Genomic DNA, 26,246 nt, shown 5'->3' with positions numbered 1-26,246 from the left:
AAAATGATACAGGCATGGTGAAAAGAGTTTTGAAGGTGTGGCCAAGATCATACCATTAATCGATTCTCAGTGAATTGGAAAAGATCAACTGATTGGCTGACGTAACCGGGGTCATGACAGCACTTTGCACAAAACTGAGATTGTGTTGGTGATACACGAAAACATTCCTCATTTCACTTTGTTGCCATCTGATTGGAGTCTGTGAATACTTGTGAAATGAGCGGGCAAAATTCTGCTGCCGACTACATGGTGACGTAGTAGCCAAAGTTACTTGCTCAGTTTTATTTTTCCCCATAGCCCATGGTAAAACTTGGACAAATCGACACGGAGTTTGCTTCGCAAAGGCCACACAAAATATCGTTTCTCGCAAGGATGATAGATTTACCAGGCTTGATCTTTAACTATAGAGAAAAAGAAAATTATGCGCGGAACTTTGGCTGCCACGCCACTTGAGGATTCGGCAGCCGAAATTTGTACAATCATTTCACACGTATTCAAACACTCGTCCAATTAGCCGTTGTTCAAACGGCAACGAAGTGACATTGTAAACACATGCCCTCTTACGTCAGCCCATCAACTGATTTTGTCAAATTCGCTGAGAGCCGGATAACGGCCTGATATTGGCCCCAACTTCTCAATTATTTTCATTATGACCCGAACCTATATGCCCGCTTGCCATAAATTAAGTAACTATGACTCCCTCTTGTTACTCACTCAATGCTGGATTTTCCCTACCTTAGAACTTCTCTGGTGTGTGTTCTCACAGGAACGCACATTATACCATTTCAATAAAAATTGACCGTTAACAAAAAAGTGTACACAAATAAACGTTCTGGGTGTAAATACTACACAATAAATATAAATATGTGACAATAAACGTTTTTTCTTATAATACCAACACTGTTTTTTGTATGTTTTTATTACCCTGTGCACATTAAATGCTAATTCATAATATGAAGTAATGAGGTGATGATTGGCTACAACAGAAGCTAATTGCTTTGCTTTGGTTTAGTGGGTCTGGTTATTATGCAAAACTCACAGTCAATTAATTAACTTGATTAGGTTGCAAATTTTCTAATGAGACAGTGGAATCGAAAATAAAATTCATTCTAAAACTATATATTTAGCACAACAAGAAGTAAAATACAAAAATTAAAGTTGGATATTAGATTTTTTTACAAAATATGATGAAATTTAGAAGAACAAAATTGAAATTTTTCTAAAATTTAAATTTTGCTCATGTTGTTCAAAAATACATAGAATTTTTCATTTGAGATATTATCAAAAAAAATTTCCTGGTTGGTACTTCTGTCAGTTGTTTGCATTACCACTTTTGAACGTAATATGCTAGTTTGCTTCTCCGTATTTTGTAAATTTTCTTATGTGGAATTTAGTACTACTTCGGACTAAGTAGGCGACTGAGCAGTAAAGTCCTCTCTCGGCGAAAAAAACTAGCACTCTACAACGATCTCATCATGCCCCTCCGTATGGCGCAGAAGCGTGGACGTTGACAACATCCGATGAATCGTCACTTGGAGTGTTTGGGAGAAAGATTCTGCAGAAGATTTTTGGAGCTTTGCCTGTTGGCGACGGCGAATATCGCAGGCGATGAACTGTAAGAGCTTTACGATGACATGGACATAGCGCAGTGAATAAAGATCCAGCGGCTTCGTTGGTTCGACCATGCAGAATGTAAGGAATGTAGTAAGAGTTCAGAAAAATCCGTCGCGAGAGATCGCCACTCTGAATGGACTTTGGCCAGGGGATAGGCTATCATGTCTCCTCTTTAATATTGCCCTTGAAAAGGTTACCAGGGACTCTGCCGTAAACACAAAGGGACTATTTTGTTTAAATCGCTTCAATTGCTGGCTTATGTGGACGACATAGACATAATCGCATTCTCGCTGCCAAGCTTGAAAGAAGCTTTCGCAGGTATTAAAAGAGCACCAAAATGTATGGGTTTAGAATTAAATGAAGCCAAAACCAAAGCGGTAGTTTCAACTACATCGGAATCTGTCAGACACAAGAAGACTATGGTTTTGATGTGGTGAAGGCGTTTAAATACCTTGGAGTAATCATTAATCATGACAACAAAAATCGGCCACAGAATCCTTATGGCCAACCGCTGCTAAATTTCCCTATGTCAACACCTAAAGAGTCGTCCCCCAGACAGAAAAACAAAGATTTCAGTGTATCGCTCAATTATAATTTCCATCTTGCTACACGGTAGTGAAACGTGGGCACTCAGAGATGCGGATACACATAAACAGATATGCTGATTTTCGAGAGGGGAGTTCTGGGAGAATTTTTTGGCGCGATATGTGATAAAGGCGAGTGGCGAAAATGCTACAATCATGAACTCGAAAAACTGTAGGGGTTTCCAAACAAAGGTCTTATTTTAATATTCAAAGAAAAATGCTATTTTTTAATATAACTCATCGGATGTTTATTTCATTATAAAGAGGAAGGTATGCCGTTGATAGTGGAAAATAACATCAGGCAAATGACCATCACGGCCACGCTTACAGGACAATATCCTTTTCATGAAATTTTCCATAACCGAATTGCAAAATGGTTGCCCTATGTCCTCGACAGCCTCACGAATTCCATTTTTGATGTCTTGAATCGACCCTGGGTTGTTGGTGTAGACCTTTTCTTTCACGTGGTCCCAAAGAAAAAAGTCACAAGGTGTTGAATCACAAGATCTCGGTGGCCAATTGTGACCTCTTCGAGAGATAACACGGTCCGGAAACTTTTCCCGTAAAAGATCAATGGTTTCGTTGCTTGTGTGGCACGTAGCGCCGTCTTGTTGAAAATAAACGTTGTCCAGATCAATAGCATCCAATTCCGGCCATAAAAAATCATTATTCATCTCTCGATAGCGCAATCCTTTAACTAATAACACCTGTTATTGGAAAACCCTGTATATGTGCACCCATCTGTGGTAACATAGGGCGGGCTAATACAGATTACCCACCTCAGTAAAAACTCAGGCTTATTGGGATTTCGGGCATGGAGGACACAGCCACGAAACCGAGGCAATTGGAGGCACACATATGCTACAGGCTTCACTTGGTGTGTCTAACTGGCGCCGGTTAGAACGAGAAAGAAACGACTGGCGCGTTTTGTTAAACTCGTCCAAATTCGCGTAAGCGGTTATCCCACCAATTAGTAAGAAGAATTTAGTTGACCAAAAATGAAGAAAAAAGAGTTTACAGTGGGACTTTTCTACAGTCGAGCTTTTCTTGACCTTTTTTTGATTACCGATGTGGTCCACTTCAAATTCTTTCCGTCCGCCCAACCAGTGAATAAGAAGTAATGTGTGAAAAAATTTAAGCGTTTTAGGAAGAATTTTTGTGGCAAGAGGTCGGAGTTTCGGTTTCTACATAACTACCATTTTGAGAATGTTTCTTGTTCCCACGACTCAAACATTGAAACGTTTGCTATGATGAAGAAGAAAGCGCTTTGCACGAGTGCGTCGATAGAGGAGTACTGGTTAATATGGAGGTATCTTTGAAGTGACAAATTGTTGATAGTTTTTGAACAGAATCATATCGAAATATAAAAACGCATTCTACTAAGTGTGCAACTTATTTCTCGGTTTTTACACACACATAATTGTTGCTATTGTAGATTATGTATGCCTAGAGTTGGTCTCTCTTATAGGTTGGACATTCACACTTTTCCCAAAATCGAATTTTTTTTAAACATCAATCATATTCATTAAAAACAAACCAAAAAATAAATACAGCTGAAGCCCATTGCTTGCTTGAGGAGGTCTACGGCGAAGATGCGCCATCGAAAAATACGTGCAAAGAATTGTTTACATAGTTCAAACTGTGACTTCGGCGTTTCTGTTGAGAAGCGCTCTGCAAGATAAAAATGTAAGATGGAGTGAAACTAATCACCCTATCGGAAGATTTATAATTTTTGCAAATGGCATTATGGCATTGTACAGGTACGCAATTATATTTGACGCTTAAGAAGTAGACAGCTGCAGTTTACAAGCAATGGAGCGCGTAAAGGTCCAAATTAGTATTTCCATCGCTTAAAACCATTTTGATAGTAAGTAAAAAAGTCATTCAAAAACAAAACTGAATGATCCATTTTAAGAGCACCGAAAGCAGCATTACTAGACGATGCCGATATGGAAGCGCAAGCGAAGCTAAGGGATGCATTAAACACGACTCGTCAAGGTTTTTCTAAGCCTGTTTGTCTTTCCAGAAGAATTTTTTTTTTTTTGTATTGATAAACTGTAAATTTGTTTAACTGTGGAATAAATTTGTATTTGTTCTTTATTGTGCATAATATTTCGCCAGTTTTTTTCTTCGTAGTTGAGAGTCCAGTTTTTACGGCCATGTGTCAATTGCAAGTAAGGAATTATTGAGATTTTCGAATTAACGGGGTATCGCGATTTTAGTGTATTAAGAAATATTGTGTTTTTTTCCAAAATATTTTTAAAATTATTTTTATGAAGCTAATTGTAAAAAAACTAAGGTTTTGTGCCAAAATAATTGACTGGTTGATTTAACGTTCAAAAATTGTCTAATAGTCAGTGAGTCAATAGTGCCGCTGCTTGGTCTCCAACGGACCGTTTCCATCAAATTAAACACCACCAAAAATTAATTTGTCGCATTTTCTCGAAAGAATCACATACCCATACATATGTACATTTTCTTTTACAGAAAAAAACAAAAAAATTAAAAACAAATGGTTTTTTTATGAGACTTTTCATGTCAGAAATACACTCGGGTCTTGCCATTGCCTGCCGAGAGCCAATCGCTATTAGAAAAATTGTTTCTCTCATTTTGGTGTTGCATGCACGGAGATTCGAACTTACGCACTTCCGAATTGTAGTCACACACTGACGCATTCGGCTACGGCGGCCGCCACATCAAATACACACATCTGTAAAATTTAAGTTTCCTATGCCGATTTATCATAAGAAAGTGGAAAATGGTGAACAATTTGGCCCCCCCTAACATTAAATTTGGTCGTAAACTTTTAAATCGCCGTTAAACGTATATATATTTCTTGTCCTGCTTTCCGGAATCCATTATGAGAACCTTGTTCCTTGTGCTGCCCAGTACGTACAGAACGTATCCCAGACCGCCTTTGGCAAAACGCATCCCAATAGTTGCATCCACCACTATATCGTTACTTTGGCTAGAATTTGTTTTAGTCTTTTGCAAAGCATTTGAACCGTTGCTGTTAATGACTGCGGATGTAATTTGTGTTTACCTGTGCAAAGATAAGAAAAGAAAGTAAGCAAACAGGCAACCAACAGCGCAGGACGTATGAACACATATGTATACATACATACATTGGTACGGTATATTCAAATTGGAAGGCATAGGCAAATCTCAAATTCAAATATCTACATAAGAAAACTAAAATTAACTGTTGACAGGATTAGCACGAGCTGAAAGGTCATTTCAAAATTTCAACGAAATCTTGAAAGTGAAGTATACCTGAAAATTTTCCGCATATACAAGCGGATCAAATGCCAAAAATATGTGTTTTAAACTCGCGCATACATACATAAATATCCTTGTGAACATTTCGAACGTGCATATGAAAATTAATAAATAGGCCAAGTGTCGTTCTTCAACGAGCAGTCGCTTTGTAACTCTAGAAGTAGTGTATCCTCGAAAAGTTTATTCCATAACGATTTGTTGAAAAATGTTACACGTTGCATACTCTCACCGAGTCGCGGGGCTTCTTTGCTTAGCCATGCGACTTATGCAACTGCACGCGTTACCGGCACAACCAAACATTGCAAACTTAACGGCGTCAGAAATAGGGCATATAACAGCAGTGGATCAAAACAACAACTATGCCAATCATACTTTACCATCACAAGAGCCTGAACTTGAAGCTGCTGCAAGCGAAAATGGACCACCATCAGCTGAAACGGTATGTGAATAGTGTGTTCCTTTATGTCTTTGCCCAATTCTGCACATATATACATACATATGTGCAGGCGAAAAAATAAGGATTTTTTTGGTAGAAAATAAATATATACTTACATCAATATTTATAGAATTCCTTGCAATAATTTGTTCATAAAAAGAGAGAAAAACTTGAAAATAGACACACCGACTAGCACGAGAAGGCGCGCTTTGTTAAACTCGGCCAAAATCGCTTAAGCGGTTATCACGTCAACCAAAGAGAAGATATGCACATCCACACATACATATTTTCGGCACAGTTCGATGGCTTTGAAAACTGATTTCGGCTTTTCCTTGGAATTGATAATGCAAATTATTTTATACCAAATATTTAATTCCATCTGAACTTCCTCGAAACCTGCCTCTTGGGTAAAAAATTATTTCTTGTTTTTTTTTTTAACTGACTACATCATTATCGTCAAGATTCCAGTTATTATCCGGAACAGGTGTTTGAAAGCCATTTTTATATTTTGAAAATAAATTTTTTAGATTGCAAATAAACTCGAATTACTTTTCAACCATTTCTGCCAACATATGATAGTATGCATTATTAACAAATATAAAAAATTATTTTCAGATTCCTTCAAATGTCGCGAATTCGAGCAATGGCAGCATCGATCCATCCGTGTTCGCCAACTACTTTACACCGGAGGCTATTCGGCATTACATTAATCAATTTGGCGCCACCTACCCTGGCTATCCCGCCTATCCGGCACCCATTGGCTATGTGGCAGCTCCGCAACCACCGCCACCAGGTGTTGGTCCCATCTATCCAGGCCCATATGTGGTACAGACTGGTTACGAGGGTTACTTAGTGCCAGCCACCACTGCCATCTCAGAAGCAGCATCTAATCCGCACAATAACAACAGCAATGCTTTACTCAGGCCACTCACATATCTGATAAATCTGTTTTCGATGATGATGATGTCGTCCTTGTTTCGAGTCGTGGCCACTATCATTGGCGCTATAGGCGTATTCTTCTTTAGCGGCACTCTATCCAGATTCGTGTGCGCTTTCACACCTATGTGCGAGATCACCAACTCAGCTGTCGAATATTTGAGGAATGACACTAATGTGACTCGTGTGGCACGTATGATAGCTGAAGGCATGACGCCGGAAGGTGTGCAACGTGCTGCTGAACATGTGCAGACTGCAATACGCAAGTATGAGGAGTTGCAGAAATTAATCGGCAGTGAAGAGAGGAATTAATGAAACTCATACCTATATAATGTAGTATTATGATAATGTAAATCCTCCTGTAATTTCTGTAATCGATCACAATTAATTAAACTTCCAATTTTTAATTTTGAAAGTTTGCTCAACTAACATTATATCATATCATCTACTCTACCAGCCGGGTTAATGAATTCTTATTCTCACCGCACTTATTAAGCTCCTGGATCGCTATATACATACCTATATAATTATATGCATGCATGCATTGTAATTAGATTTGTTGAAATTAAGGCGATGCACCAAAAAATTACTGGTTTTGATCACCGGCATTACCAACCTTGAGTATAATTGAGTAAAGTGGAGTATGTTTGCATCAGCCTTAATATAATTCCGAAACTACTAAATTTATCTTTGCCAAAAATCACCCTAGAAGTTGAAAAGAGTTTACCTGCTTTATTGGCTAGATAAGAAAATGCCTCTAAAAGGCTTAATGAAAATATAAAAAATTACCTATGATTTTAATAATAAGCGAAGGAATTGTTTGTAAGAAAATTATGGTAATGACTGCATTCGAAGGTGTTATCAACAATAATAAACTGACAGGTAGATTTCAGAAATATTATTTTTCTAATAAGCAAAAAATATCCGTATTCTCACTAAAATAATTTGTGTCTTAACAATATTTATGAAACAATTAAAAAGAGTTAACTGTATGAATATTTTTGAAGTTTAAAGAATACTTCTAATATTATGGACCCATATTTGTATTAACAATGCAATTTCCTAAAATTAATATACACTTTTTACAAGGTGAGATTAAAGACTGATTGTACTTAACCTTGACAATTACCTAACACTTTTTTCTTTTTGTTTAAAAAATTTTGAGTTTGGACTAATATTAATTTGGCTAAATATTATTATAAAACGTGCAACTATTTTTGTAAATTTATGATTTCAGAATCTTTTGAGAAAATCTGTTAAGTGCCAAAAGGTTGATCTGATTTTTGACAATTTTATATTCTTTCAAAATAAAGACTATTTAAAAAAACAAAAGTTCGTTTTTATTTATAATCTTCACTATTTGTTATTTTCTCCAAATAATCACCAACAAGTGCCAACAAGTGCTACTTTGGACTAAGTAGGCAATTGAGCAGTAAAGTCCTCTCTCGACGAACAAAACTAACACTCTCACAACAAGGCTCTCATCATGCCCGTCCTAACGTATGACACAGAAGCTTGTACGATGACAACATCCGATGAAGCGACGCTTGGAGTGTTCGAGAGAAAGATTCTGCGTAAGATTTTTGGACCTTTGCACGTTGGCAACGGCGAATATCGTAGACGATGGAACGATGAGCTGTATGAGCTTTACGACGACATAGACATAGCGCAGCGAATAAAGATCCAGCGGCTTCGTTGGCTGGGTCATGTCGTCCGAATGGATACAAACGCTCCGGCTTTGAAAGTATTCGATGCGGTACCAGCTGGTGGTAGCAGAGGAAGAGGAAGGCCTCCTCTGCGTTGGAGAGATCAGGTGGAGAAGGACTTGGCTTCACTTGGTGTGTCCAATTGGCGCCGGTTAGCACGAGAAAGAAACGACTGGCGCGCTTTGTTAATCTCGGCCAAAATCGCGTAAGCGGTTATCGCGCCAATTAACAAGAAGAAGAATCACCAAAAATTTTAATACATTTTTGAATCTGTATATCCACTGTTGAATACAGTCCTCGCGTTTTTGCAGCTTCTTAAGTTCAGCATTAACCGCATTTATTATCTCTTCATCGCTACGAAAGATTTTTCCTCCCTAATTTTTTCTTAATTTTTGGAAATCACCAGAAATTACACAACATCAGATCCGTAGAGTATGGGCATGCACGAATTTCTTCAATGCTAAAGAGCGCAATGAAGTTACTTATCATTTCAGCAGTGGGAGCTGGCTCATTATCATGGTGTGAGAAGTAATGACGCAGTTCCTTGTTCTTTCCTATTTTCAAGTAAATTTTTTAACACTTTTAGCAAGTAGTTTTCAGTATATCATTTGGCAGTTCACCGAGATTCGAACCAACGTAATCACGCACCAACCCATTCGGCTACGGCGGCCGCCATACATGGGATTTCCCCTAAATAATTCGATTTAGAGAAGCATATTCGAATTATAAAGAAATTCGTGGTATAGAAGTTCGAGTTATGGAAGTTTGACTGTACATACAGCAGTGGTCATATAAATAGCACATTTAGACTTTTGAAGCAAGAAGTTAAATATGTTTTTAAATAATTATTTTTTATTCGAAAAAAAGCAACATAAAAAGTAAAAAACTTATTTACTTCCACTTTAAAACAAAAAAATGGTCATCAAGAATTTCAGTTCTGATTTAGTTTACGAGAACGTTGATAACTCACGAAAACTCTTAGACACATAAATAGCACATCTTAAAAAATTCCAAATAAAAGCAAAAATAGTAAACAATTCAGATAGTTCAGTAATAATATTGTTTTACCAGATCAGTAAAAAAAAAAAATAAATAAATAATTGGCGCGTACACTTCTGTTAGGTGTTTGGCCGAGCTCCTCCTCCTATTTGTGGTGTGCGTCTTGATGTTATTCCACAAATGGAGGGACCTACAGTTTCAAGCCGACTCCGAACGGCAGATATTTTTATGAGGGGCTTTTTCATGGCAGAAATACACTCGGAGGTTTGCCATTGCCTGCCGAGGGGCGACCGCTATTAGCAAAATGTTTTTATTAATTTTGCTTTCTCCAAGATTCGAACCAATGACCTCTCTGTGAATTCCGAATGGTAATCACGCACCAACCCATTCGGCTACGACGGCCGCCAACCAGATTAGTGTTTTGTACTATATCCACCGTTTTTGATTACTTCTTCAAGCCGTCGCTCCATGCTTTCTACAAGCTTGCGGCATCTTTCCTTTGGAATCGAGTACCAAGCCTACTCAACTGCGGCCCACAAATCATCAACATTTTTAAAGTTTTTTCTAGCGATTTTGACCTTAACGTCATTCCACAAATTTTCTATTGGATTGAGATCAGGGCTTTGCGCCAGCCAATCCATACATTTCTCATCTGAGCCATTGCTTCACTGCCTTTGCAGTATGCTTTGGATCATTGCCCTGCATAAATGTCCAATTTAATGGCATAATCTCAAACACAAATGGCTCCATTTTATTCTGGAGTGTATCCAGATACTGAAATCTATCCATTTTACCAATCACGCGGACAATCGGCCCAACGCCAAGACAGTAAAAAGACATGATGCTTCCGCCGCCGTGTTTAATCGTCTTTTTTGCGAACCTAGGATTTAGCGCTTGATTTTTTGGACGACGTACACTAGTTTTCCCATCTGGTCCCATCCTATTTATTTTGGCAAAGACAAATCGGTGTTTGATATGTCTTTTTGAGATTAGTGGTTTTTTCTGCTTATGCGGCCAAACAGCTGGTCTTCGTTAAGTCGCCTTCCTACAAGCTGGACACCTGTAGACCAGATTCTTGGTTTATTTCAAGCATTATTTGCCGTGCCGACTTAAAAGGATCTGCTTTGCTCTTACGTATTATAGCTCTATCCACATTAACATCAGTTTTTCGCGGCTTTGGTTTTCTTTCCGTTTTTTTGCTTAGATAGGATGAATCTTTCATAACTAAATTAAGAGCATTATAAACAATTTTCCGAGAGCATATCATCATTTCAGCTATTTCTGCATAGCCTTTTCCGTTTTGACTCATACGGTATAAAGCGTTTTTCAGTAAGAGCGCTTCAACTTTTTTTTTTAATAAAACACAAACGGTTTGACTTTTTAACTAATTTTTTTTTTTATTATCGAGTTTGAACATATACATTTAAGTATGAAGTTCGATTTCTTTTGCATGACCACCGCGTGCACGTTTTACGAAGTCCAATCGTTGAACCCAATTTTCGACCACTCTTTTGCATTAATCGGCCGAAATTCCAGCAATTTCGGGTTCAATATTGGCTCTGAGCTCACAAATCGTCGCCGGCTTGTTACTGTAGACCAGTGACTTCACATAACCCCAAAGAAAATAGTCTAGAGGCGTCAAATCACACGAGCGCGGCGGCCATTCGACCGGTCCATTTCTGGAAATAATGCGCTCATCGAACTTACTCTTCAACAAATCAATTGTAGCGTGTGCTGTGTGGCTTGTGGCCCCGTCCTGTTGAAACCACATGTCGTCTAAGTCCATACCATTCAATTGCGGCCAAAAATAATTGTTTATCATGTCGCGGTATCGATTTCCATTCACAGTAACGTGGCGATCGTTCTCGTCAACGAAAAAATATGGGCCAATTACGCCGCCGGCATGTAAACCGCACCAAACAGTGATTTTTTCGGGATGCAAGTTTACAAATGACAAGCGAAAAATAAAAAATATTGCGTCGTTCGCCCTCCCTATCAGAAAAAAGTTGAAGCGCACCTATTGAAAAACGCTGTATAAGAGCTCTTTTCTCCGGCGAGCAATGTTTTCCACGTCCCATTTTTAGTAATTACTTAAAAATTTTATTTAAGAAACAAAAAATCATACTAAAAAACGCTGAAACAGTATTAAAGTTTTACTCTCCGCTACACAAGTTGAAATGAGCTATTTCTGTGTCCACTTCAAAACAGCAATAAGCATAAATAAAATAGAAAGCAAAAAATTTCATCAAAGAAAACCGGTAAATTCCTCGCATAAATGTAAGCTTAATAACGGTAATAAATGTAAACAAACAAATTTACTTGATCAAAGCCGAGTTCGAACTAAAAACTTAACTTAACATATAAGGTTCACATTTGTGCTATTTATCTGTCCATGGCTGTAGATCTATTATGGCGACGTCGACAATTGTTGTCCTGCAGCCAAATGTGATGATGTCGCCTGAACAATTGCGTTCATAAAAATTTGAGAGTTTTAAAATTTTACAGATACGGATGATTCCGTCTGCCGTCTCTAAGATTAGAACTGGATGGAGCACTGGTGCATTAGTATTTATACCTAGAATAACTATTATTACAAACAGATTTGCTTCGCCAGTTCAAGTGACTTCCATTTCCCATAAAACTGGTTTTCGCTATGGCTGTCAACAAATCTCAAGGACAAACATTAAAAGTACCTGCAGTGGATTGAAGTGTAAACTGGTTTTCTCATGGTCAATTTGATATGTCGATGTTACGAGAGAGAGTGTTACTCTGTTTTTGAAAAGGTTTTTAATTTTTAAAATATTACTATTTATGTATAGTGTTTTATGAGTCAATTTTTGTTACTTATGACTCAGAGTTAATACATTTGGCGGGTTTTTTTGTGTTTGTTTTTAACAATTGCTTACAGTTTTAACTGTGTAGCATATTTGTTTTGGCGTGCTCGGCAATTTGTTGCTATTGAAAAAATTGATTAAAGAATCGCGATTTTTTGTCCTAAAATAATATCGTAATCATGCCTCAAACACTGCATTCGCCGAACGCTAACCATGAGGCAAAATAGGAGCTCAATAAAAAAATTGTGAAGAATCACCTTATTTCTGAAGAAAACCTCATACTTAGTTTGTTCTTGTAATTAATTAATTTATTTATTTCAAAAAGTGCGGTGAAACATGAAAACTTTTCAATGTATGAGTACATATTTGAACATTTAATGGCAACAATTAACTTAACATAGCATTTACAAAAGTATAGCTTAAGTATCAGGTCAGTCCTTAAGTTCGTGCGTATTTTAAAGGTGGTTTTAAAATTAATAAAACAGATGTTTAAAATATTTATTAATATATAATATATTTTCCATCAGTATTTAAAATGGCTTCCCAACGCTTAGGCAAATTTTTAATTCCCTGCTCAAAAAATTGTTTGTCCTTGGAGCCAAAATACGCTTCGATATCCCTTTTTATAGCTTCTTTTGAGGAGTAGTTCTTGTTACTCATATGGAATTGAAGTCCACGGAAAAGGTGATAATCACAAGGTGCAATATCCGGAGAGTATGTTGGATGCGGCATTAGCTCCCATCCGAGCTCGTTCAGCTTGCCTAATGTTTGCCTTGCGGTATGAGGTCATTTTCAAGCCGTTGCAGCAACTGAGAACACACATTCACTCTCTGCTGAAGGTTGGGAAGGTTGGCGACGGAAAGTCTATGCAGAACCCATTTTCCCAGCTTTGAAACCTTTCCCAACTGAACCAGGTGGCTGTGAACTGTTCCATGCGATGAATTTAACCTCTGAGCTATTATATCGACTGTCAAATTTGGCTCAGCTTCCACGAATTCGACCAAGACGTCGGAATTGAAGACTTCAGGACGACCAGCGCGCGGGGCATCCTGCACGTCGCAGTTACCAGGAATTTTGAAAAGCACTTTTGCGCAGTTCTTACACTCACGGTATCCTCTCCGTGAACAGTGTTTATTTCTGAAGCAGCAGTTGTTGCATTTTTACCACTTTTATAAAAAAATACAAAATACGCCTCTTATACGCTTTCGAAGATTCCATTTTATTTTTTAACAACACGTGCTTCTATCCGCGATTAGAATCACTTGTTGAATGTACAATATACATACATATATAAATAGTTCCGTTATATTTCGCGATTAATTTGTTGTATGCAAAAATCGTACAAGAGTGAAATTATGGGTAAAATACGCACGAACTTATGGACTGACCTGATGATATACTAAAAAAAGAGGCAAAAAGCAAAAGGAGGGGGTGAAAGAGGTTATCGAGTTAAGAGGTTTATGGCTACCGTTTTGAAACATCTAGTCGTTTTTATACATTTAAGGATGTAATGTTCTGCCTTTTGAGGGTCGTTACTTCTTCTACGAGTGCATCAATATGAAGCAAAGAAAGGACTAGGTGGTCCTACGAGATACGCCAAAGCCGAGAGTCAAACCGGATCTTCATCCAAAAAAGATCATGATATGTGTTTGGTGGGACTGAGAGCGCATGGTTCACCGGTAAATGCTCGAAAAGGGGGGGGGGGGGGGGGAACTTGAGCATCCGCTGTATTCTCTGGACCTTGCACCGACCGATTAACATATTTTCCACTCCGTGTCAAACCATTCACCGCTTCGATAACAAAGAGGTCTTTAAAAACTGGCTCAATAACTTCCTTGACACCAGACTAGGCGCTTTTTGTCGAAATGGCATCAACAAATTGGTGGAAAGGTGAGATTGCAAACAGCAACGGCGAATATATAATTAATTAATTTAATGTTTTTGTTTAAATAATAGTCTTCAGTAAAAACACTACGAACTTATTCCCCAACCTAATATTTTGAACAAAGGAAAGCTATGGTGCACTAAAACCACCCAAAGTCTAAAAAAAGCGAAATACGGTTTACTAATACTATAGAAGTAGATACTGTAGAAGCAGCATACCACTGGTGATCATTGGAACCATTATAAAAACTTAAGAAATGAAATAACAACAAGCCTACATCATAAAAGGGGGATCTTGTAACTAAAGTTAATTTTAGCGTTCCCTCCAAGGTTTTGTGAAAAAATGTAAATTCAATTTAAATCTGCACTAAGGGAAAGAAACCCCGTACTGTTGATGGCAATGTGATGAACTCATATTCTATAGGAGTAATATAAAATAAATAAATATTTGATCATATACGATTGATCAAACTGTAATCGACAAATCTGCTAATGAATTTATCTCTGATGCTGCTACTGTAGTTGAACTTGTAAAGTTGGTTTCCATAAAACCAAATATTTTTTACATTTATTATCAGGATGCTCTTAGCCTACGCTTTTCAAAACTAATTCTCCCATACGAGCTTCTTTCGATTACCCAAGTAATAAATTTTGTCATAACCTCCTATATCACTCCATACCAATGGTATATGGCAAAAATTGCTTAAATTCCCAAAAGTAACCTTTATGAGTCCGACTTAAATTATAGACCTATCACTGTTTATCGGCACTATCAAAAGTCTTTGAAAAGTGTATATCCAATCGGCTTTGTGGAAAGCGAATTTTTCAATAGACCGATTTAATACAGCGCTTCTGTTAAAATTGACGAGAGAAACTGAGCTGAGATGAGAGAGCAAACAGCGAATTTATTTTTCTGAACGTTTGGAAAAAGCCTCTGGCCCTAATGATGCCATCTATTGGAAACTGCCCTGAGTACAGTAGGTTCTGTTTTTATGCGGTAGATACGTTCCGCAAGAAACAGCATAAAAAAAGCTACTAGTTCTATAGTAAAACTATAGATACGTTTCAAATGCTAAAACCGCATAAATCTGAAATAATGTAATAAAATCGCATAAAAAAGGGCACTAGTCCCATATTATAACTATAGATACGTTCCATAGACCGCATGAATCTGTGATGAGTTTTTGCTTAGCTGGTTTAGAATCTTGTTTATATGTACAATTCCCGATAGGTCGACATGCATTTTGTAATTAAAAAAAAAACCGCACTATTTCAAAACCGCATAAAAACAGAACCTACTGTACGATGAATGTATTATTCCAGGTATACCCGAAGAAATCTACAAAATGAAGCTTAAAAAGTCCTATGGATTTGATTTAATCACAACTGAAGTACTTCGTAATCTGCCAAAAAATTGCATCGCACGAGTACCTATATTTAACCAGTGCCTCAGCCTTAGGTACGGCCTTGGAAATTCGCCGAAGTTACCATGATACCTAAGCCTGATAAATCACTCATCAAAGTGTCATCCCACCACTTTAAAGAAATTTAAAGAAACAACTAAATAACAAAAAAAAATTTAAAAACTAAAACAAAATAAAAATTTAGAAATTAAAAATAAAAAAAAAAATTAAAAATTAAAAATAAAAAAAATTTAAAAACTAAAAAAAAAAAATTAAAAAAAAAAAATTAAAAATAAAAAAAATGAGGAGAGAATAACCTTACCGTAAACCTCCACGTGGTACTCTCTGGGGTCGTGAAAAATGTAAAAATGAACTCACCAGCTAATTACGGAGTTAAAAATGTATGTATAGTATTCAATGAATTTAAAATTTACTAAAACTAAGGTCAGACTCGTCATCACTGATCCTTAAAACCCCTAAATATATATTTTCAGCTTAATTAAATGAGTTTTTGAATTTTTTCCGCCAACGCCTTCTGGTCGGACCACTGTGCACCGCCTAATACCTCTGTTATCAGTAATGGCGCAGTTTAAAAAAAAAAACCTTCCCAAACGTATACAATCAGTCATTGAAAACAAACGTCAGATTCCCAATCACCAACAAACATCATAAAACGCTCGATCAAATATACAGAGCGATGGGCACCATAGAAAGTGTTATGAAAAAAATGTGTTCAGTCGTTTTTCTTGATATACATATCGCAAGCTTTCGAGAAACTATGGCACAAAAAACACTTCCAAAAGCTCAAGTCCATGCTGCAAACACATTACTGCGAGGTGCTCTCGTCATATCTTAATGATAGGTACCTTTGCGTAAGATCGGGGACTTTTTACCCCGGCCCGGAGTACCTAGAGGGGCCCGGACTCGAGAGTAATTCGAATTATATGAATTAGACATAATTAGAAAGGGCCCGCATTTGCAATTTTCCCCCGGGGCCCGGATATGCTCTATACGGCCCTGCCCTCGACCTCCGAATTACACTGCAGTCGATAACACTGTCGAAAATGCAACGAATAAGCTTGCAGAAGCTGTTAACATTGTTGCCACATGGGCTAAGAAATGGAGAATAAAGCTGAAAAAAGCAAGTCAGCACATATAGTGTCTTCCTAAAAACGCTACTTACAAGTCAATCTTCATAGATGCGCCGATAATCCCATACATCGACGAGGCCAAATGTCTGGGCATAACACTTGATGTCAAACTTCGTCAGAAAGAAAGAACGAGAAGAGCTTGAATTGAAATTAAATAAGCTATATTTCTGCTAGGTAGGCTCTCTAGCTTATCAATGATATGATATGACTTATGATATTTACCAACAAGCACTAAGACTGGTTTGGACTTACGGTATACAATCCTTTGAGACTCTAGCCAAAAGTGTATAATCTCTATCCAACGTCTGAAAAAAATAAGCTCTTGCGAAGCATACTAATCAGGGTCCGGCACTGGAAATGTAACCAACTTGGCTAAATGACATTCCAGTGTATTGTTTGGTAGCATAGCGAAACGTCATGGAGATGGTCATCAAAACACTGCCACGTCATGTGAAATGGTTCAAAAAGTGAATAAGCGACTTGAGCGAAATCTCCAACGAAGTGCCAATCAAATGGCGAAAGAACTGAAAATATCTGACTGTAGCATCCAAAAATGATCTCAAAATCAAGCCCTACAAGATCCAAAAGGCGCATTACCTCACACCAAAGCAGCAACAACCTTGAAATAACGAGGGAGTTGCTTCGCTTGGCCGAAAGCGGTCAATTTCCGAACATTGTGTTTTCTGATGCGAAAATTCGCGCAATTCGTGAACTCCCAAAAGGATAGGGCTTATTTGACCGACAATGGCTCTCCAATTTACCAGACGCGAATCCGATGGATTATTCTCTTTGGCTCATTTTAGAGAGCAAAACCCGAACTAAAAGAGTCACCAGTGTTGAGCCGCTAAAAAAAGCCATTGTCCGCGAGTGGGCCAAAATACCTGCAAGTCACATTCGGGCAGCTTCTGGACCGTCTCAAGGCCATAGTCAAGGCAAAAGGTGGTCATGTGGAGCAAAGGTACATTGATTCTTAATCTTGTATTATTTTCACATATTTTTTACTTTGAATTGAATAAAAGTAATTTTCCAAACTAAATTTATGGTATCTTCAATTGATTACACTCCGAGTGCCGGACCCTGTACTTATATACTCGTATAGGCACCATTTCTCATCTCCCGTGATTATGCGGTAAAAAAAGCGTCGTTTAAGACCGCGTGTTGCACGATGGCGGACGAGATGCTGAGAATCAATTTGAAGGCGACTTTCATTGTTTTTTTCGTTGAGCTCGTGAGGCACCCAATTTCGGAACTTTTCGGTAAATCCCATTGAATGAAGATGATTGAGAATCGTTTTATGATTGCAGCTCATTTTTTTCGCCAATTCACGACAGTTTTGGCGACCGTTTTCCTTCAAAAGTGATTTTAGACGTTCTTCATCGAGTTCAGAAGGCCTTCCGATGGGGGACGAGTCATCGGCGTCAAAGTCGCAATTTTTGAACTTTGCAAACCATTTCCGTGCTGCACACTCACCTATGACACCTTCTCCATACACATCGCAAATGTTCCGGGCTACTTCGGCAGCTTTTTGACCTCGATGAAAAGCAAAGATGAGCAGGTGTCGAAAATGTTGATTTTTGCCTGCTAGGTATTCCATTTCTAAGCCTTAAAACTAGTAAAAAGTTAAATAACTCAAAAATACAATTAACATCGTTTTGTAGAGCAGAAAGAGTTCTATCGAATTAAGTATTCATTGCGAAACAGCAAACAAATAATTGTAAAATAAAAAAATATATAAAAATGCTATGAACTTATACCCCAACACAATATTTCGAATAGGGGCAAATATTTTACCAGCATGTAAAAGTGGCTTAGCTTATTATCAACACCTGAAAATAACCAGGAGAAGTTTCAATCCACTGAGACAGCGATATGTCATTCAAGCAAATTTTTATACGGGTATATATTTTCTTGCTTAAATTGTTAATAATTAAAAATTTCAATTTTACTAATCTTACTTACTTTAGCGTCTATCAATTATCTATACGCTCACAGTTATCAACAGCAGCAAAGAGCTAAAACTAAAATTAATCAACAACTATGTGCATATGTCACTATAGTGTTTTTACATACCTATGCGAGTACCCATTATAACTGTACTTGTAAATACATACACATTCATAAATTAAATAGCTTTATCAATTCAAGCACCCGCCTGGTGGAATAAATTATTAAGTACACTTTACAAATAGGCTCCCACATTGGGGTAGCTCGTATTTATAATATACTATTAAACTAAATGTTAATGGTGGCTTCACTCACAAAGTGTTTCGCATTCAGCGTAACACAACCGGAGCTAAAAAAGTTGTTGTCTAACTAAAATTTTCCTTATATTCTTAAAACAAACACATTTTAAATTTTAGCTTAACACAAATGATTCCCTTATACATATAGTATGTATAGTAGGTGGGGCAATGCTAATTGATTCCATAGTGATACCTTCGAACTGAATAAGAATTTATAATTGCCTCTCTCCGACTACGCAATTGGATTTCTAATGTTTTTGCGCTACACCCACCTGCAGGTATCTTCACTGATGGAATCGGAAGTCGAGGCAGGGGTTTTCTCTAAATCAGCCAATGTATCAATTTCTTTTAAATTGCCGAATGATAGTGTTTTTCAGGCAGAAGTCTTTGCGATCCTGCAGGCATGCAGAATGCCTAGGGAACGTGGCAGCAAGGGATATTAATATTTTTTCTGATAGTTAAGCTGTGATCAAGGCTCTGACGGTGTCAGGGTGCAGATGTAAACTAGTCAACTTCTATAAGGAGGAGCTCAAATCTTTTGGGTGTGCCGGTAACATTTCTTTGATCTGGGTTCCAGGGCATAGGAACATAGAGGGAAATTAAATTGCTGATGAGCTTGCCAGGAAGGGATCGACTTAATCGGTCTCCGAGGTCTTCTACCCAGAAATCGGCACCCCCTTGACTGCTGTTAAAGGGGAATTACACAACTTATTTCTTAGAAAAGCTCAGAACATATGGAGCTTCATATTTTCGTGTGGTGTTTCGAAAACTCATTGCCACAGTACAATTTGAAATTTAATCTTGATTGTAGAAGTTGTGGTAGCTTTTCGGAGAAGGAGACTGTTAAGCACTTTATCTGTAAATGTCCAACCTAGGACAGTGCTCCTAATTCCCATCAATCTCCATTACATCAGCACTGCAGATATTTTCCCGTTGACGGTCTCAAAATGATATCAAAACGGTGCTTTTGTGTTAATTGGGGAGTGCCAGACTGGTACTTCACCAATTTCACCTACCTATATACACTCACAAAAGTCCGAAATTTGTTCATTCTGAACTCAAATTTTTATACCTCTTAATAACAACACTTTGTCCTTTTTATATGTCTTTACAAATTAAAATAATAAATGTATACTCCTTCCTTTAACTCTTTACATTTTCAACGAAGTCGAAATGAATTTCGTAATTTTGTACTTCATTTTATGAAATTGTTCCGGCTTAGTAAAAGCGGTATCACGACCCTTTCTCACTCCCCCAAGAGAGAACGAAATCGCAAAGTACTGTAATTCTTTGGTAATCTAATATACATATAGGGAAAATTCAAAACAAAAACCCTGAACGGACTAAGTTTGTTCAGTTAGAATATTAGTGCCGCATTTTCCAAGCGGGATAAAGGAGTAAAGCGAATGGGGTTGGTGGTGAATGAGAGCAAAACGAAGTACCTCCTATCATAAAATAAACAGTCGGCGTACTCACGTATCGCCACAGACGTCACTGTTCACAGTTATGATTTCGAGGTTGTAAAAGACTTCGTTTATTTAGGAACCAGCATTAACACCAATAACAATAGCCTTGAAATCCAAAGTAAAATCTTTCTTGCCAACAAGTGCTACTTTGGACTAAGTAGGCAACTGAGCAGTAAAGTCCTCTCTCGACGAACAAAACTAACACTCTCACAACAAGGCTCTCATCATACCCGCCCTAACGTATGGCGCAGAAGCTTAGACGATGGCAACATCCGTACATGTGAAGCGACGTTTGGAGTATTTGAGAGAAAGATTCTGGGTAAGATTTTTGGACCTTTGCTCGTTGGCAACGGCGAATATCGCAGGCGATGGAACGATGAGCTGTATGAGCTTTACAACGACATAGACATAGCGCAGCGAATAAAGATCCAGCGGCTACGCTGGCTGGGTCATGTTGTCCAAATGGATACAAACGCTTCGGCTCTGAAAGTATTCGATGCGCTACCAGCTGTGTGTTTACAAAGTATCTATACCAAGTGGGCAAACATTAGCTATAACAAAGCTTTTTTCCGCACTCTGTACGCGTTTTTTGTATTCGGTAACCCCCAGTAAAATAGTCTGTAGAACGCTTTAACCCTCTAACTGAATTTTTTAATGAGCTTTCATTACACATGTTTGAAGAATGGGTAAAAAATGTCCATTTAGGTAGCAGGCGGGTTAAAATGTACCACCAAAAAATTTCTCAATAAATTTTTTTACCCCAAGATTTTCCTACTAGACATGATTATAATATAATTGGCGCTCACATCCTTTTTGAGTGTTTATCCGAACTCCTCCTTCTATTTGTGGTATGCGCCTTGATGTTGTTCTACAAATGGAGCGACCTACAGTTTCAAGCCGACTCCGAACGGCAGATATTTTTATGAGGAGCTTTTTCATGGCAGAAATACACTCGGGGGTTTGCCATCTTGGCGTTACAGTCCGGGGTGGACCATTGTCTCCTCTACAATACGCCTCCATTCCTCTCGATCGTTTTCTACGTCTTGCGACCATCGTTTCCTTGGCCGGCCTCTCCTTCTTGCTCCTTCAGGGTTTGCATCAAATACTGTTTTTTCGGGCTCATTTTTAAAACGTGTCCATACCACCGTAATCTTTGGGACTTTATAAACCGAGTTATATTTCCTCCCGCGATTAAAGCACTGAGCTCGTGGTTAAATCGTATACGGTATGTACCGTCTTCTAATTGTATAGAAGAGAATTTTCTTCTAAAAAATTTTCTTACGAATCGCATCAGTAAATTCACGTCATTAACTTTAAGGACACATGATTCAGCAGTAGGTGAGAACCGGTCTTATTACAGATTTGTACATCTGTAGTTTTTGTTCCTTTGATATCAATCAAGACATCACAAGTTGGATATTGCCAAAATATGCTCCGTTAGCTGCCTGAATACGGTCTTGTATAGATAAGGACATATCCTTATTTATGGTAGTAGTCCGGTGTAACGACCGAAATATCGACGTTTTTTCATGAATCGTTTTTAAAAAGAAAATAAAATGCGATCGTTTGAAAGTGTTTACATGTTTTAATTGGTGTTTTGAAGTATATAAAAAAATGTTTAAAGTTAATTTTATATTAATTTGTTTAAAATTATTGACGTCAAAGTGGAGTCCCTTAAAAACAGATGAGTTGGTTCGGGGAAACACACAGCCTTCCAAAGTCATCTGAAATAAAAAATTCAAAGAGATTATTATTTTGTAGACTTTATTTTAAGTCCCAAACCTAAAATATACATAAAAATAAAAAAACAAAAACAAACTGGCGGACTTGTCAAAAAAGTTCTCAAAATCTAATTTTTTTCTTCATAGATTGTTTAAATTAAATAGTTTATTATAAAAACTTAAATGTTTTAAAGGTCCGGGATCTAAATATGTGTGTCTAGAATAACGGGTTAAATTTTTAGCCAAATCGGTTGAATGGTTTCGAGTCAGTGATTCCCCGAAATTTCGAAAACATGGTTTTGAGAAAAACGTGTTTAAAGTTTCAGAGCAGCTGCTGCTGGCGTGTCACACGCTTTCATACACACCACGGCGCGCTCTCTTATTTTAGCTATAACTTTAAAAATAATTAAAATTTCTGTCTGAAATGTTTATATGGTAGTATATTTTTAAGACGTTTTTCTTCCGAAAAATGTAAAAAAAATTTCGATTTTTTGAACCCGTCACACCGGCTACTACCTTATGCTGAGTACTACGCCTAAGTATTTAAACTCTTGTATGAACTCAAAAAAAGTAATTAAGATATCAACTTAAAATTTTACACGGATTTTCTTTAACACATTGGCCTTTGCATGTACCTCAAATTTTATATCAATTATCACTAAAAATATTGTTGTGATCAATTTGTTTATAAAAAACAAGTGTAAGTTTTCTCTTTTTGACTTAAAATTTTCATGTTTTTTTTTCGTTAAAAATAGGTACATTCCACGGCACAAAGTAAAGGAGCCACGTTTGCGCAGCTGTAACGCCGCCAATTTGTTTTTTTTTTCAAAATTTCTTTTTGTAATTTCACTTAAGCATGAATATTTTAATTTAATTTAATTTAATATATGGAAAATAACAATAAATTATTATTTTACAATAAAAAAAGGAGCACTAGCTGCCAGGGCTTACGGCTCATAATATGTAATTTATTTAAATATAATAAATAGTCTCAGTTTTTTGCAAAAAATCACTGAAAAACTCGTTGTCTGGAGGACCTGCCCCCCTTACACATATTCTGGATGAAACAAATCGAACAATAAATATGTTTATTCGTAAATTCTTGACTACAAAGATATTTCTTCATAATATCTTGACTACAGCGCTATCCAGGGGTTGTATTTTTTGAAGAACTTGTTCTACTAGATGTATAAAATATATTCCAAGTGGATACGAGAGTTTGGAAAAGATGTCTTCCTTCAACATCTTAATTTCGGCCATGCATTGTATTATTTAGAATTCCAAAGTACTCTGTTCTATACATTGATTTCTTGCCAGTTTTTTTTCTCTAAGTGGTAAACCTCCTTAATGCACATATTTACATATGCCATGTATTCTCTTATCTATGCAATTGAGAAGTAAATAATGACAATGTAACACAGTCAATATCATAATTAAAACTACAAGTGCAGTTATTTACACAAATGTTAGTTATTTGTAACCGCAGGCGGGCATGATAAAAATTATAAAATGTAAATCCCAAACAACTTGGGGGAAGTGATCATTGACCGGCCTTGCATTCGAACCACTACCATGTAGTCAAAGACTTTTTTAATGGTAGTTTGCAGTAACTTTGTATTGTAGTCAATCAAAGACCTGTTGCATTATGTGCAAATATACATTACAAAGTATTGGTGAATTGAAGACATAAATGTGCGTATGTAAATATGAAACCGACTGGTTCCGAACAGGCACTCTTTCATGGATTTAAAATTATCACTAGCTCTCTTCTTTATAAGATTAGTATTTTTTCCTAATAAAACTGATTGAAGTGTTTAACTAAGAGAGATTGGGAAAGCAGGAAAGAAGTGAGAATATGATAGGTGTACTTATTGAGCTTAGCAACGATCCCATATGGTTCGTAAGCACACACCCGGTCGACTATTATTGTCATAGGCGTGATAAGAATAGAAATGAAGCAGCTCATATATAATTTATTTAATTTTTTTATTTTATTTTAAAAAGCTCACATGATTACGAAATTGTTAGGTAAACTGAAGAAAACGCAGCGCTAGCAGCAGAGACTTTCGGCTGTATGTATGTATATATATAGAATTCACTCATTGGGCTTAGCACTAAGGTGGAATTATGCAGGGGAAGTAATAAAAGCAGTACGGAGGACTTCACAATGCCATATTGAAAGTGTGTACCTTTTAGATTTTTTAAGTGGGGTAAAGGACAAAAATACTAAAAATTGTTAACCTATCTAACTATTAAATGGGCAATTACTTAAATATTTTTAAAGTGAAACTTCGTAGGTGAGAATGGAGAGTACAATTTCAAGGTCACGCAACGTTTTGGGCATTTTCGTTCTGCGAGAGAGAAAAAAGATATAACGTAGAGGAAAAGGAGAGAGAGAGCTATACCTTATATATATTTTAGATACACTTTAGGCTATTTTTCCTTGTGGATGCTAATTTCTAGTGAGAAATAATACTGCCTACCTTTTGGCGCTTGTTTATTGGTGCAAACTTATAGGAAATATATTTTTGGTGCCGACTTTCTAGAGTTATATTTCCTTGGTGCCTACTGTTTGGGGCGTTTTTTACTCCCAATTTTTTTGGCGTTTTTTTTGCGCCTACTTTTTGGCGCTTATTTCCGTTTCCTGGCTAGTGCTTGTGTGTACTATAAAGTGCTATCCATTCCGGCGTCGGATTTATTGGTATTGCCTTGCGGTAATTTATTCCGTTGCTGCGGTCCTGGAATCGCTGCATTTGTGCGAGTGATAAACGCTTGGAGTAGTGCGAGTTGCTGCCACGGTTTGTATCCGGCGTTTACCTACACCGGTCTCCGTTTTTTGTCAATTTGTATTCTCTGCAAATGTTGTGAATTTATTTAGATATATATTCTTTCTCTCCCTCTCTTTAAAGTACATAAATTTACATTAGTCAATATAAGAGATTTATCCAACCAACACTTGAAACATATTTTCTTTTTCATTTATGACTTGCATTCATGGCTGTAAAAAATAAGCTCTCACAGAAATTGATAGCGCTTCCATTCAACACTTGAAATATTCCCTCCAATAACTGAAAAATATTATGTGCGATTATGGGCTTGTTCGAAGCATGTAATAAAAGCGGCAATACTGCTGCACTGATGACAATTTGCAACACTGTTGCAATTGCTCAACTGATACTTTTCTGATGTTCGGCAAACAAAAAATTTTTGATGCCGATTTATTTGTATTCGCATACAACATTTGCCGAATTTTTGACACTTCGAACGTGATGCTTTTGACAATGGTGCCAGAATTTTACATACATCGAATGTGATACTTTCACAAATCATACAATACTGCGGTTGTGATTGAAGCTCGAACAAGCCCTATGTGTTACTCCATATACGGCACGTATGTGGCACCTTCGACTCAAATGCACGTAACCTATTTTGCTCTCAGTCAAACTCATTGCCAGAACGGGCGCAAAGGACCCATTGTGACAGGCCTATGAACTCCCATACTTTAGAAACCTGGGTAAGTGGCATTCGGCTGGTAGATGGAACAAACTACGGCTTTCATTAGATCACATTTTTCTGCAAATTGCGTAGCTTGCATTTTTAATTTTTCATTAACAAATATTTGATTCAAGCAAGTAATATTCTGAAGTTAATAAAGAAACATACAACGAATACAGGAAACATTGTAAAATATTTATAACACAGCCGAATATCCGAAAATGAACAGAGAAAGCTGTCTTATTACTTCACCTTTAGTATAAAATGCATTTGGAGAAAGTCATAAAAGGGTGTGTATAGACTCCTACGTTAACGTTGGCTTAGATTATTATAAGTTCTGGAGATGTTTCACTTGATGATGCATCTAGTGACCTACCCAATTCGAAGTACGAAATATAAAAGAAAATAAAAATTACCCTTTATTCCGAAGTTTCAAAACACCGTTAATAGTTAAACTTCCACTTATGAAATGTCTTAAATTCCCTAATAGCGCAA

At 37.1% G+C, this 26,246-nt stretch overlaps 1 protein-coding gene across 1 annotated transcript; it reads left to right on the top strand.

Annotated features, from left to right (window-relative positions):
* The first annotated feature begins 5,399 nt into the window (after positions 1 to 5,399).
* On the top strand, positions 5,400 to 7,175 carry LOC129235385 (uncharacterized). Its single transcript, XM_054869199.1, has 2 exons — positions 5,400 to 5,916; positions 6,529 to 7,175. The coding sequence occupies exons 1-2, from the start codon at positions 5,683 to 5,685 to the stop codon at positions 7,159 to 7,161; spliced, it is 867 nt and encodes a 288-aa protein (XP_054725174.1). The 5' UTR covers positions 5,400 to 5,682; the 3' UTR covers positions 7,162 to 7,175.
* The last annotated feature ends 19,071 nt before the right edge of the window (positions 7,176 to 26,246 follow it).

The sequence above is a fragment of the Anastrepha obliqua genome, chromosome 1, assembly GCF_027943255.1.
Source record: "Anastrepha obliqua isolate idAnaObli1 chromosome 1, idAnaObli1_1.0, whole genome shotgun sequence".
Lineage (NCBI taxonomy): Eukaryota > Metazoa > Arthropoda > Insecta > Diptera > Tephritidae > Anastrepha > Anastrepha obliqua.
This window is presented reverse-complemented; position numbering and strand designations above follow the sequence as displayed.

Coding starts and splice junctions, on each gene's coding strand:
- LOC129235385 (XM_054869199.1), top strand. CDS start 5,683: ATGTTACACGTTGCATACTCTCACCGAGTCGCGGGGCTTCTTTGCTTA. Junction 5,917..6,528: donor GACCACCATCAGCTGAAACG/GTATGTGAATAG, acceptor AATTATTTTCAG/ATTCCTTCAAATGTCGCGAA.